This window comes from Littorina saxatilis, linkage group LG14 (genome assembly GCF_037325665.1).
Source record: "Littorina saxatilis isolate snail1 linkage group LG14, US_GU_Lsax_2.0, whole genome shotgun sequence".
Classification (NCBI taxonomy): domain Eukaryota; kingdom Metazoa; phylum Mollusca; class Gastropoda; order Littorinimorpha; family Littorinidae; genus Littorina; species Littorina saxatilis.
The window spans coordinates 12,576,406-12,592,169 of NC_090258.1; the positions used below are offsets into that span (position 1 = coordinate 12,576,406).

A 15,764-nucleotide genomic window follows, 5' to 3' on the forward strand; every position below is an offset into this window, starting at 1 on the left:
TCCGTCTCTTAATGTATCGAAGAAATATAGATTAAATAATGACGTTTCAATCTTCAGTGTCGAGCTCTTTGCCATACTCATGGCGCTCACCTTCATTAACGATTTAATTGTAAGCCCACACCATGTTGTGATTGTATCTGACTCATTATCGTCCTTGCAGGCCCTGTTGTACGGTTCTGGTAATCGTACCGACATGATCCACGACATAAATATAATCTCACACCAAATTATTGTCTCAGGCACCCAGCTGGACCTCCAATGGGTTCCGTCTCACTTTGGCCTAGCTGGAAATGAGGCGGCTGACCTGGCAGCAAAAGAAGCAACAGCAAATCCCTCTGTAACCACAAATGTAGGCTTCTCACTAACTGAAATTTATTCAAAAATAAACTCGTTATATAAAATATTATTCTGCCCAAATAACCTTTGCCTGCCCACTCCCGTACTGCCCCCAGTATTATTGCGTATTTTCAGACGCCTACGTACTGGTGGCACAATTTATAAGATTTTTAAACCACATTGCTCCTGTGGACAACTCATCGGTTTAGAGCACGTCTTTGGCCAGTGTCCGGAAAATATACCTTATTTTCACAACTTATATAAACATATATGTCAAACTACAAATTGACACCCGAACAATACCTAACTAAACATAGCGAGCTCGGCTGATCACAAACACTACTGCTATGTAGGCTCGTATACCACTCCCCCTTGAGTGTGTGGGTCTGAGCTTACATAATTTTAAACAACCATACCTGTACGCCTCCCACCATAACAATACCGTAAGGCCTCCTAACACTTTCCCACCCCCTCTCCCTTCCTCCCCACCACCCCCTACCGGCCCTTTTTGTTGGTGCTTAGTAGAGGCCCTTACTGCGGTACAGACAGCTCTGTCAGATCATGGGAAACCCGCGCGGCAGTCTCTTGTTGCTTTGGGCTTAGTGATCTGACATTTCAATACCAATATAGTGTGTTACACAAGTAGTGTGTACACAGACCTATGTCAGCCGGAATAGCTGACAACCATACCTGTACTTCTCCCACAATGATACTACCAGGTCTCCTACCACCTGTTTCCCTTGCCCCCACCAACCCCCCTTTTTATATTTAGTCAAGTTTTGACTAAATATTTTAACATCGAGGGGGAATCGAAACGAGGGTGTGGTGTATGTGTGTGTGTCTGTGCGTGTGTGTGTGTGTGTGTGTGTGTGTGTGTGTGTGTGTAGAGCGATTCAGACTAAACTACTGGACCGATCTTTATGAAATTTGACATGAGAGTTCCTGGGTATGAAATCCCCGAACGTTTTTTTCATTTTTTTGATAAATGTCTTTGATGACGTCATATCCGGCTTTTCGTGAAAGTTGAGGCGGCACTGTCACGCCCTCATTTTTCAACCAAATTGGTTGAAATTTTGGTCAAGTAATCTTCGACGAAGCCCGGACTTCGGTATTGCATTTCAGCTTGGTGGCTTAAAAATTAATTAATGACTTTGGTCATTAAAAATCGGAAAATTGTAAAAAACAATAAAAATTTATAAAACGATCCAAATTTACGTTTATCTTATTCTCCATCATGTGCTGATTCCAAAAACATATAAATATGTTATATTCGGATTAAAAACAAGCTCTGAAAATTAAATATATAAAAATTATTATCAAAATTAAATTGTCCAAATCAATTTAAAAACACTTTCATCTTATTCCTTGTCGGTTCCTGATTCCAAAAACATATACATATGATATGTTTAGATTAAAAACACGCTCAGAAAGTTAAAACAAAGAGAGGTACAGAAAAGCGTGCTATCCTTCTTAGCGCAACTACTACCCCGCTCTTCTTGTCAATTTCACTGCCTTTGCCATGAGCGGTGGACTGACGATGCTACGAGTATACGGTCTTGCTGAAAAATGGCATGTTGCGTTCAGTTTCATTCTGTGAGTTCGACAGCTACTTGACTAAATATTGTATTTTCGCCTTACGCGACTTGTTTTCATTTTTTTTTCACGTGGCTAGTGAGGCCCAACCCATGATTAAGTCTCCCCCCTCTTCTCACACATTTAAAAAAAAAATAACTAAATCTTAACTAAAATTTTTATAGAGATATGAGGCTGTTGGCGCTCGGGAAACAGGGAGCGAAGGGCAGTGCCCCACCTAGTGATCGGGTGCCGCAGCCCATACTTCCCTCATAACTCAAACGGAACTCAGCTCCTGCTCCCAGACTCTAAAATAAATCCTAACAAGTCGCGTAAGGCGAAAATACAATATTTAGTCAAGTAGCTGTCGAACTCACAGAATGAAACTGAACGCAACGCAACGCAGCAAGACCGTATACTCGTAGCATCGTCACTCCACCGCCCGTGGCAAAGGCAGTGCACGTGGAATTGACAAGAAGAGCGGGGTATTCGTTGCGCTGAGAAGGATAGCACGCTTTTCTGTACCTCTCTTCGTTTTAGCTTTCTGAGCGTGTTTTTAATCCAAACATATCATATCTATATATTTTTGGAATCAGGAACCGACAAGGAATAAGATGAAAGTGTTTTTAAATTGATTTCGAAAAAAAAAATTTGATAATAATTTTTATATATTTAATTTTCAGAGCTTGTTTTTAATCCGAATATAACATATTTATATGTTTTTGGAATCAGCAAATGATGGAGAATAAGATAAACGTAAATTTGGATCGTTTTATAAATTTTTATTTTTTTTTACAATTTTCCGATTTTTAATGACCAAAGTCATTAATTAATTTTTAAGCCACCAAGCTGAAATTCAATACCGAACCCCGGGCTTCGTCGAAGAGTACTTGACCAAAATTTCAACCAATTTGGTTGAAAAATGAGGGCGTGACAGTGCCGCCTCAACTTTCACGAAAAGCCGGATATGACGTCATCAAAGACATTTATCAAAAAAATGAAAAAAACGTTCGGGGATTTCGAACCCAGGAACTCTCATGTCAAATTTCATAAAGATCGGTCCAGTAGTTTAGTCTGAATCGCTCTACACACACACACACACACACAGACACACACACGCACACACGCACATACACCACGACCCTCGTTTCGATTCCCCCTCGATGTTAAAATATTTAGTCAAAACTTGACTAAATATAAAAATGAGACACTATAAACGAGAGGATTATTTTTTAAACAATCTTTTAATTAAAACTAATGCATCCGTTTAAATGAACACTGCTAGTGTACTGTCGGCCCAACTGCGACTATTGCAGTGGCAGGAGGGCTGGCGGACAATGCAGATCTTAACTATACCTTTGTTATCCTATTTATTATGTACAGGTGCCGTATGGCACAGGATACATGCGAGTGAGTATGAATGTGTGTGTCTAATTTTTACGTGGTAGCACAGCTCTCTACTTTTTACATAACGTTTCACTCTTAAAGTTTTTAACAAAAGGTGGTCCTGAGTTTTAACATCTTTTATGAAATAACATATGAATTAAAGATTATGCTTTTAATGGCCCCCCTCCCCCCCAAGTAAGACAACGCATACTACCATAACTACTCTTTTTACAAGGATTTTAACATATACGTCTTATTATACCCCCACCCCCATCCTTATGGAGAGTGGGTCCTGGGTCCCAGTCGTCGGGGGCTGGCTTGCTCGGCCCTACCCTATTCCTTTCCTCCTTTTTTAATTTGTTTTAACTTTTTTTTTAAAATATCATATTAACCTAGTCCTGTCCTTAAGAGGCTGACAAACCATGCCTGTAGGACACTAGTTCTCTCTCTCTCAAAAAAAAAGTTCATTAGTAGTGGTTGTGCGTTTCTACCCGTATGCAGGCCGGTTTACTTTAGTCATGGATAGCGGACTTCACAGCGAAGCAGTTTTGACAGTAGGAAGTACGTTCGAGTCCTTCGACAGGTTGCAAAAAGTTATCTCGGACTTTGAAACGAACGCGTTCGTCCAGCTCTACGTTCGGTCGTCGCGAACCCTGCAGGTGCAGCGCAAACGAGCCCCCAGAAAGACTTTCAACGAAGCATTGCAGTTTGGCGAGTTGGACAATGCCTGCATCAATGGAGGACGAAACCATCTGATGCAAACAAACAACCACTACATTTTTATGACAGCTTACTAGTGCCAAAACCTGGGGTTACCCATTATCACGTGATAATTACTAATTAACGCTGTCAGTTACTGTTTTCACTCGTTAGTTACTCATTTTCACGGGATAATTAGTAATTTTCACGGGAAAATGACTAATTTTTAGTGTTGGCACTAGCAATCCGTCAGGAAGTGAGCCAAAACTAAAAATTAGTAATTAACAGGTAAAAGTTAGTAATTTTCCCGGGAAAATTAGTAATTAACACGTGAAAATGGTAATTATCAAGGGAAAATTAGTAATTTTCTCTTGATAATTACAATTATGAGGTTTTGGCACTAGTAAGCCCTATAACGGCTTATTAGTGCCAAAACCTGGGGTTACCCATTATCACGTGATAATTACTAATTAACGCTGTCAGTTACTGTTTTCACCTGTTACTTACTCATTTTCACGGGAAAATTACTAATTTTTAGTTTTGGCACTAGCAATCCGTCAGCAAGTGAGCCAAAACTAAAAATTAGTAATTAACAGGTGAAAGTTAGTAATTATTCCGGGAAAATTAGTAATTGTCCCGGGAAAATTAGTAATAAACACGTAAAAATGGTAATTATCAAGGGAAAATTACTAATTTTCCCTTGATAATTACAATTATGAGGTTTTGGCACTAGTAAGCTGTCATACATTTTCCCTCCAATTAACCTGTACGCATAGTACACATACGGGAAAAAATATAACCCATAATACATTCAGTACAGTACATCCTAGTACACACCATGGAGGAAATTTCACCACAAATCATACACAAATGATTCCTTGTTTGGAGAAACAAAATAACGGGATGGGTTGAACAAACAACTACTTCACTCCCCACATTCACCTGTACCATTAGTACATATAAAAATACGGAATAAACCCGTTAAAGGAACAGTGAAATCTATAATCACTGAGCCTCATATAAGCCTCAAAATGCAATCACTGAGAGGATATCTGGAAAATCAACCACCAGTACATACAAATATGTCCTAACAAGGGACATGAATAATAGTGAGCGTGTTACGACAGTAAAATAGCGTCATGTCGTAACTAGAGAATGTCCGGGTAGGATCACGCCGCGCCGTAATCAAAGTCTGGCCGAGTGACTCTACGACTCGTGGAAAAGGTGTAACCGAAGCCTGCAGTGAGCGGGTTACGACAGTAAAATGACGTCATGTCGTAACTATAGAATTTCTGAGTCGAATTACGACTTGAAAAAGGCGTAACAGTAGCCCCTACCTTTTTTCTTAGTACATTTTTGTGTGCAAATTATACTCTCAAGTTTATGACTACTAATTCAGATTTATACAAGAAGTGAACATCGATCGATATTTCAATCATCGCAGGAAGCATTGTGATTTTTATAATTTCATGCAACGTCATATTCACGTAAAATTTACGAAGTATACTAACGTAGTTAAACGCACCACAAAATCGCAATAACGCAACGTTGCGTTTACGTTGTGTTTTTGGCTCACGTAAGTGTAGCCTATGCGATGCTAACTTTTGTCTGTCTGTGCGTGCGTGCGTGTGTGATAGAAACTTTAACATTTCGTCATTTGAAGACGTCACACGCACGTATGTGCGTGCGTGTACATGTCTGTGGTAGAAACTTTAACATTTCGTCATTTGAAGACGTCACATTATGGCGTAAGAGGGTTAGACGTCACGCGAAGGAATTACTGAAAGTCTCGGTCATTGTTACTTTGAGCGGGCCGAGACTTGTTGGCAGTCGTGTCGCAGGTATTGTTGACACTCTCTCTCTTTCTCTCTCTCTCTCTCTCTCTCTCTCTCTCTCTCTCTCTCTCTCTCTCTCTCTTTCAACTTCAGGCCCTTCAAGCGTTATTATTCTGATTTGTTTCGTTTTGGTTTCATTTTTCATTGCTCATTTTTGGCTCACGTAAGTGTAGCCTATGCGATGATAAACTTTGTCTGTCTGTGCGTGCGTGCGTGCGTGTGTGTGTGATAGAAACTTTAACATTTCCGAGTCTATGGATAAAGCTCGCATAAGAAGATTAGTCTCGGTCAAAAGTGTTTGAAGTGTGTGATAGAAACTATTTGAAGACGTCACATTATGACGTAAGAGGGTTAGACGTCACGCAAAGGAATTACTGAAAGTCTCGGTCATTGTTATTGTGAGCGGGCCGAGACTAATTGGCAGATCCAGGGTCTCGCTTTCTTGCACAGTTTCACCTATGCTTACTGTGTGTGTGTGTGTGTGTGTGTGTGTGTGTATGTGTGGCGGAGTGATTGAGTTTGTGTTACTGTTTGTCGATTTCTTACGTGAGCCTTGAAGGCTTCGCCTCTTGTTCTTTTTGATTTATCTCCCGTCCCCCTTCTTTTGCGCTTGGAGGACATCATCTTCTCTGATAAGTCGTTTTGATATTTGTATTGTTGTTTTCATTTTTTTTTAACCTGTTGAAGACCATTAGGTCGAAACGTTGTTCATTGTCATTTGTTTGTATATTTCGTTGCGAGTCCAGAATATTAGGTATTACTCTTAGTCGTGTCCCTGTAAGTAGGCTACATGCAGACAGACATATCTAGATCTAGTGTCTCGCTTTCTTGCACAGTGTCACCAATGCTTACTGTGTGTGTGTGTGTGTGTGTGTATGTGTGACGGAGTGATTGAGTTTGTGTTACTGTTTGTCTATTTCTTACGTGAGCCTTGAAGGCTTCGCCTCTTGGTTTTGTTGTATCCACGTAAATTTCACGTAATCTTCACAACATTTGTAAGACATCAAAATGCAACGTGAAATTCACGTAAAATTTACGTTGTGTGCTAATGTCGAAAGAACACCAAAATCTCACAATAACACAACGTTGCTTTTACGTTGTATTTTTTGGTTGGCTCAACGTAAATTTCACGTAAAGTTCGCAACGTTGTTAATGGCACGAAAAATTCACATTTTCGCAACGTCGTATTTACGTTGTGTGTTTGCTGGGTTAGCAGTAATTGACCGTTCATAATCACCTTTTGTGATCTATGAAACGTGACAGGCGTTTATAGGGCTTATAGGGTAAGCCTCGTCAAATTGTCGTTGATAGGGTATCATAACATTGGCGTTCATAGATTAATTAGTGTCTTATTGGCGTGCATAGCCATAGGGTAACTCGCACTTAAAACTGCATTCAAAACAAAGATATTTTAAGAGTAAACATGACATATGTAAGAATGCGATGTTATCAATTTTCAAACTGTTTGCGAACATTTGATTTTAATGACAAATTTAACGAGCAAACTCATTTATTAATTTTTAAGCCTCCAAGCTGAAATGCAATGCCAAAGTCTGGCCTTCGTCGAACATTACTTGACCAAAATTTCAACACAATTGGTTGGAAAATGAGAGCGTGACAGTGCTGCCTCAACTTTCACAAAAAGCCGGATATGACGTCATCAAAGACATTTATCGAAAGACGGGCGCAGTGGCGTAGTGGTAAGACATCGGCCTCCTAATCGGAAGGTCGTGAGTTCGAATCCCGGCCACGGCCGCCTGGTGGGTTAAGGGTGGAGATTTTTCCGATCTCCCAGGTTTATGTGCAGACCTGCTAGTGCCTTATCCCCCTTCGTGTGTACGCGCAAGCACAAGACCAAGTGCGCACGGAAAAGATCCTGTAATCCATGTCATGGTTCGGTGGGTTATAGAAACACGAAAATATCTAGCATGCTTCCCCCTAAATCGGCGTATGCTGCCTGAATGGCGGGGTAAAAACGGTCATACACGTAAAAACCCACTCATACAAAAACATGAGTGAACGTGGGAGTTTCAGCCCATGAACTAAGAAGGAGAAGAAGAAGAAGAAGATTTATCGAAAAAAAGGAAAAAAGTTCTGGGGATATCATACCCAGGAACTCTCATGTGAAATTTCATGAAGATCGGCCCAGTGGTTTTCTCTGAATCGCTCTACACACACACACACAAACACAAACACACACACACACACACACACACACACACACACACACACACACACACACACACACATACATACACACATACACACATACGCCACCACCCTCGTCTCGATTCCCCCTCTATGTTAGAACAGTTAGTCAAAACATGACTAAAATGTAAAAAGAGAAAAAAAACACCACACACAAAAAAACTTGCGTTGGGTTAGTCTAATCAAACTAGCTTGCAAAGGGAAAGTCTCATCAAAATCGGCGTTTGCAGGGTAAGCTTTATACAATTGTTGTTGACATGGTAGCTCGCATGAAATTAGTGTTCACATAACATTGACGTTCTTAGAGTAAATCGTAGAAACTTGGTATCCATCGGGATAGTCTTATGAAATCAATGTTAACATGGTAATTCACATCAAATCGTGTTTACAAAGCACGTCTTATCAAATTTGCTTTCAACGGAGTCAAAAAGTTTCCTGAAATGGAGTTCAAAGCTCACTCTCATGAAATCGGCGTTCATGGGGAACTTCTTGGCGACGGCAAATATGTAATGCCTGAATGCGTTAAAAGGAAATCACGTGTGCAGGTTTACATTGAAAGAGCAGAATGTTCTGCGAAGATCGAGTCACTCGATTTACTAGTTGGGTCGAAGTATAAATAAGGCCTTCCTTCAAGAAAGGTTTCAGAACCGCTGTTGCTGCAACATGTTCCTCCACGTGTGCCTACTTGTCGTTGTTGCCGTTGCACGCTCTGCGGAAGGTACTGATTTCAAACTCTGAGTGTTGCTGTTTGCTTTTGTTTGTTTCTTGCTGCTTCTTTTCATGTTAGTGTCCGCTTGACCTATTCTTAGCTGCAGTTTTCCGGAGAAATATGTTGAATAGTAAACCGGCTCTAACTGAATTAAACAGCATTTTGTACAGCGAACTTAGCGTAAACAATTATTACTAATACTCTTGAGATAATTGCCTGTGTCCGTGTTATATAAGAAACTACTTGTTACATTTGTAGTATGTCGAACGTCACAAGCGTCATGTACAAGACTTCAAAATGTCCAGACCTCGAATCTAAAAGCACCAGTCATGCAGAACAATGTCAATAAAACAAAAGCAATATCTTTATTTTTTCTGAGACTTTTAAAATCAGCGTAAGGACTTTATTGAGAGCCGGATTTTACAAAACATGAAACTTTCGACGTGTCTTGTTTTAATAAATATGTCGTCATATCTGAAGTGTTGATAATCTTAAAATGATATCATGCCTCTCTCCAAGTTAACTTATCTGGTTTGTTAAGTATTAACTAGATTTTTTAGATCGAGCAGCTACATTTCCTGTTGATAATGTGTCCGTTTGTTTCGATAGTGTTTGTAGTTGAATTTTAATGATTTTCTTTTTTAATTTCTGTTGAACATTTCAGTGCAGTCGCCTTCATTGTATTTCTTCTTCTTTTTTCTTCCATTTCTTCTGAACACCTCCTCAATACAGTCGTAGACACGTAAACAACTCTGAAGTAGTTGCGTTTCACACAAAATCACGTTTTTCATTCAAACCAATGCATTTACTGAACAAACAAGCCCCGACTTGCATGCTTCCAGAAAGCTGTTACTGCCTTCAGCCCACCCCCCCCCCCCCTCCCTTCCGACCTAAATCCTCTTCCCTCCATACCTGTACTTACTGTACTTAGGCCCTTTGCCCCCAGCGGAGCATAGGCCATTGACGACCCTCCATACCTGTACTTCTTTAAAAACATGTGTTAAAGGTAACTCAAGAAAGACGGAGCAGACACAAACTAATTTTATATTACAAGATGGTTTTTGGCAAATGTCCTCATTACTTATCACAACTTTTGCCACCTTTAACTTCTGATGTTAACCCCTATCATCGAAGAAGACCATCAGAAAGAAGAGTTCCCACTTGCAAAACTGAATTATACCGTCGATCTTTTATACCATCTACCACTGTCCTTTGGAACAACTTGCCAGACAACACCAAAACAACTAACTCAATCAGCGAATTCAAACACTATCTAACTATTCCTGATTATAACGTACCTGCCTATTACTGTGGTAAACGACTGGAAGAGATTCATCACTGCAGAATGCGCCTAAACATGAGTAACTTGAATTCTGACCTGTGCAAACGCCACTTACAGGAAAATCCGCAGTGCGCTTGCGGCTACCTGCACGAAACAGCTGACCATTACTTGACACATTGCCCTCTGTACGTAGACGCTCGCCTATCTACAATAAATGCACTACCTGTACATTACAGACATGTTGAAATATTGTTAAATGGTAGCGAAAACCTTTCTCTTCGCACCAACAAGCTTATTTTTGAAAGTGTCCAATCGTTTATCTGTAAATCTGGTCGTTTTTGTTAATTTGACCCAGTACGCATATCCATGCCAACAACCCTTATTTTATATACATTTTTCAATTATATATTCAGCGAACTACTGCTTATTTGCTACTGGATTACAGTTTATAATGTACTATGTATATTCTTTTTGTATGCGCTAACCACCTTCATCTTTCATATGTGCCTACCATTATTTCGTCCCACCTCCACCCTCCCCATCTTCCTCCTGCTAGCTTTTTCCTGTTCTTTTTTGTTTGCTTCAACTATGTTGTTGACCTAGATAGTTCCATAGTTTATAAGTAATGTTTGTCAGACATCATATTTTTGTTAATTTGTAACTACGTTGGGCGCGTAATATAAGCGTTCGCTTGAGTTCGTGTCCCTATTGTTTATCGTTGTAATGTTGTACCCATATATACCATGTTTGATTTAATAAAACCTTGTTTAAACCAAAGGTAACTCAATCCTAGATAGAAGAATCTGTCTCCCTGTCGTTCAACATTTATTTGCAGCAGGGATGAAACTACAAGGTGTACTTGTTGTTTCTTATGTGAGTCTTGAAGGTCTTACTTTACTTGTTTCACGCCAAATACGACTTCCTTTTTGAATGCACACAATTCTTAGTTTCTTTGTTTGCCTGTCTATTTGTTCGTGTTTGCTTCCTTGTAGTAAATGAATTGAAACCGAAATGGGGCGTAAAGTGGGGGGAAAACAAAGAGGAAGGAATGTAGGAAGGAAGGGAGGGAGGAAAGAAGGAAGGAAGGAAAGAAGGAAGGAAAGACAGAAAGAAAAAAGAAAGAAAGAAAAAAGGCAAGGAAGGAAGGAAGGAAGGAAGGAAGGAAGGAAGGAAGGAAGGAAGGAAGGAAGGAAGGAAGGAAGGCGATCAGGATATAATAATTAATAATCATCATCAGTATCATCATCAGCATCATCATCATCATCATCATCATCATCTTTGTGTCAGAACCTTTTCCTGAGAGAGAGAGAGAGAGAGAGAGAGAGAGAGAGAGAGAGAGAGAGAGAGAGAGAGAGAGAGAGAGAGAGAGAGAGAGAGAGAGAGAGAGATTTGAATTTATACATTTCAGTACAGGTGCATGCACGTAAACTGCTTTGAAGCAGTAATATAATGTTTGACTCGAATCCCACACTACCATTAAAACGAATACTCTCACTGAGCGAACGACCCTGACTTTGGCCCTTCCTGAAAAAAGTTTACAGATCGAGCCCCGCCCCTCCCCCCACCTAGTCCCCCACACTCCGGCTAATGTGTTGCTGTACATTTATTGTGACGTTATTTTGCTAGAATGTACATGTATGTTAAATAGTGTGCTCTTATTCATAGTAAATATGTAAAGCGCGGAGATCATAGACTACTGTGCTATATAAGCTGTCATCATTATCATTATTATTACTATTATTATTATGATCGTCAGTACGCCCTGAGACCTCTTCAGCTTTTAACAGATGCCGTGTAGCTTGCATGACTAGAACTGTCGTTGTTGCGCAGTTGTTGCTTATTGTCCTTTCTTGTAACACAATATGCAGTACCATATAGGTCAAACGTTTTGCTGGCGCTTATTTTTCAGCTATGACATTATCAAATCTGGTTTTATTTTCTATTGAAGACACAATTTTTCTTCGTTCAAAAGAGTTCAGAAACTGTACCACTATTATTTATATTCATTCGCTTCGTCAGGCTTCAACCCTAACCCTAACCCTAACCCTAACCCTAAGGCTTTGGCCGGGCGCCAATTCAACACTTTTCTGCACTAATGCACTTTCACAACTAATGCGAATGCTTTTGATCTTTTTGCATACTCCGGTCAGTTGACTAACCTGCGATAATCAAATTCCAAGAAATGTGTTTGGTTTTACCAGTATTGTATTCAGATACATTTTTTTGTACAAAGCCTTGGTTTTTGTTTTGATATAAAAAAAAAAAGAGAACAAGATAAACTTAAAAAACGTACTTGAGAGACAAATGAATAAGGTGGCGGACGATATAACAAGTTCATAATATTCAAACCAATTGTGAATTCAAAATATTCAAACCAATCAAATCAACAACAATAACAAGAAATATTTTCTGTATTATTATCGAATTACAGTCATGTTATTCCAACTGTCTAGCCCTAGAACACACCTGACGTGACTATTTGGCACGCTTTTCCAGATTCATTCAACAGAGATCGCGTCAATGAAGGCACCATCAATATCGATCAAATTATTACGTAAGGTTCAAATTGAAAGAAATCGTCCCCAAAAAATCAAACATTTGCATTTGTTACATACAGAAAATGAAATGATAAAATGAAAATTAATTAACATGAAATGATAGCACACACACACACACACACACACACACACACACACACACACACACACACACACACACACACACACACATACACACAGACAGACACACACACACACACACACACACACACACACACACACACACAGAATCAACAACACACGGTATATTAAGATATACACAAAATCCAGAACGGTTGTTTTGTACGGTGATCTTGCTAACTTCTAAGTTTATGCCATTTTGTTCATTTGAAAAGCTACACGACAAAAGACGTTGTCAGTAAGCAATTAACATGATTAACATGTTATCAGATTGCCAGCATGGTTTTGTGGCAAAACGATCATGCGTGACAAACTTAATTAGCGTCATTGACGACTGGACAGATAGCCTAGATGATGGAGTACCGGTTGACGCTGTGTACCTTGATTTTGCTAAGGCATTCGATTGTGTTCCGCATGTGCGGTTACTGAAAAAATTAGAAGCATATGGTATCCATGGACTTGTCAAAAATTGGATCGGTGATTTTCTAAGTGATAGAAAGCAAAGGGTGAAGGTCAATGGGTCTATGTCAGACTGGAAAGACGTGACAAGTGGAGTGCCCCAGGGCAGTGTGCTGGGCCCGGTTTTGTTTGTTATATACATAAACGATCTCCCTGAAGTTGTGAGCAGTCTGTGCAGCATGTACGCTGATGATACGAAAGTGTACCGACAAATCAGAACTTGTGAAGATAGTAAAGAACTCCAGAGGGATTTGGACAGTTTGGTCGACTGGGCAGACAAGTGGCAGATGCGCTTTAATGCAGATAAGTGTAAGACATTACAGTTGGGTACACAAAATCAGAAACTTGTGTATGATATGAGAAAACCTGGCAGCGTGGACAGAGTTGATCTGGAAAGCTCAAGTGCAGAAAAGGACCTTGGGGTCAATGTAGACAGTGAATTAAAATTCTCAAAGCACGTGGAAACACAAGTCAACAAAGCAAATAGAATCCTGGGTCTCATTAGACGGTCTTTATGAGCATTTGGACGCAGAAACGCCAAGACTTCTCTTTGTTGCACTTGTACGGCCTCATCTGGAATTTGCAAATGTGGTGTGGAGTCCCCGACTCGAGAAAGATAAAAATCTAATTGAAAGTGTGTTAAGAAGAGCCACGAAGTGTATCCCAGGGTTGAAGACCTTGAGTTACGAAGAGCGTTTGAGTGTCTTGAAAGTTCCAAGCATGTGCTATAGGCGTATCCGGGGAGACATGATTGAAGCATACAAATTCGTGCATATAGATATAATGATTGCAAGAACCCACTGGAGGTGAATAGCCTGAGTAATACCGATGGACATCAGTTCAAGCTCAAGAAGAAACAATGCAGAACAGCTCTCCGACAATCTTTCTTTACAAACAGAATCATAGACACATGGAATTCCTTGGACAAGAATGTGGTAGAAGCGCCGACAATGAACAGTTTCAAAAATCGCTTGGACAATGCACTGAAAGACTATATATATATAGCCCAAATGTCAGTATGCCTCTCACTACAAATTCCCACCAGCCAAGAAAAAGTTGATAGAATAGGCCACGGTCAAAAGATCGTGTAGGTTACCTAGCTCAATGTTAGGCTAGGATAGCAACTGATCAAAAGATCAGACAAAGGCTTAACAGCCTAAGTACCAGTCTGTCAACATATCATATCATATCATATCATGATAATTGCTTTCAACATTTCTAGGCGTTATGCCTCGTGTTGAAAAGAACATACTTCAAAGATGAACAAATAAAAAAAGGAAAACGGTGCACGTTTCAACTCTGATGAAATATTTCATTGCGGTTATAAGAACGTAAAAAACGTTCAAGTATACGCCTTTCACACAAACCCCCATTGTCATTCAAACCAGTACTTTCACGAAGCAAACAGACCGTGGCTTTGGCGCTAATAGAATACCCAATACACACGTATACCCCCCCCCCCCTTACCCCCCCCCCCTTCTTCTACCATCACTACTTTCCACCCCTAATTCATTGTAGGATTTCCACGTAATCTGCGTGACTATACATACAGATAATCCGCTGTTGTTGTTATTTGCCCTTGCTGACATTAAAACATCCGGGAGTTGTTGTTGTAAGTTTCTTCCTTCTCCTTTGGACACACGCCTTTTTCAAGTCGTAATTCGACTCAGAAATTCTATAGTTACAGCATGACGTCATTTTACTGTCGTAACCCGGTCACTGCAGGCTTCGGTTACACCTTTTCCACGAGTCGTAGAGTCACTCGGCCAGACTTTGATTACGGCGCGGCGTGATCCTACCCGGACATTCTCTAGTTACGACATGACGCCATTTTACTGTGTAACACGCTCACTATTATTCATGTTCCTTGTTAGGACATACTTGTATGTACTGGTGGTTGATTTTCCAGATATCCTCTCAGTGATTGAGGCTTATATGAGGCTCAGTGATTATAGATTTCACTGTTCCTTTAACGGGTTTATTCCGTATTTTTATCTGCACTAATGGTACAGGTGAATGTGGGGAGTAAAGTAGTTGTTTGTTCAACCCATCCCGTTATTTTGTTTCTCCAAACAAGGAATCATTTGTGTATGATTTGTGGTGGAATTTCCTCCATGGTGTGTACTAGGATGTACTGTACTGAATGTACTATGGGTTATATTTTTCCCGTTTGTATACTATGCGTACAGGTTAATTGGAGGGAAAATGTAGTGGTTGTTTGTTTGCATCAGATGGTTTCGTCCTCCATTGATGCAGGCATTGTCCAACTCGCCAAACTGCAATGCTTCGTTGAAAGTCTTTCTGAGGGCTCGTTTGCGCTGCACCTGCAGGGTTCGCGACGACCGAACGTAGAGCTGGACGAACGCGTTCGTTTCAAAGTCCGAGATAACTTTTTGCAACCTGTCGAATGACTCGAACGTACTTCCTACTGTCAAAACTGCTTTGCTGTGAAGTCCGCTATCCATGACTAAAGTAAACCGGCCTGCATACGGGTAGAAACGCACAACCACTACTAATGAACTGACCAGACAAAATATATTAATGTCCTATAGGCATGTATTGTTAGCCTTTTAAGGACATGATGTGTGTGTGTGTGTGTG

The 15,764-nt window shown here is 40.1% G+C and overlaps 1 protein-coding gene across 2 annotated transcripts in view; it reads left to right on the top strand.

Annotated features, from left to right (window-relative positions):
• Nucleotides 1-8,638: 8,638 nt before the first annotated feature.
• The window catches only part of LOC138947129 (low-density lipoprotein receptor-related protein 4-like), a 50,694-nt gene continuing 43,568 nt past the window's right edge, over nt 8,639-15,764 (top strand). For both annotated transcript variants that reach the window (XM_070318574.1, XM_070318575.1), the window contains exon 1: nt 8,639-8,754. In XM_070318574.1, coding sequence (XP_070174675.1) covers nt 8,700-8,754 — 55 coding nt within the window. In that variant the 5' untranslated portion in view covers nt 8,639-8,699. The remainder of the gene's footprint in view (nt 8,755-15,764) is intronic.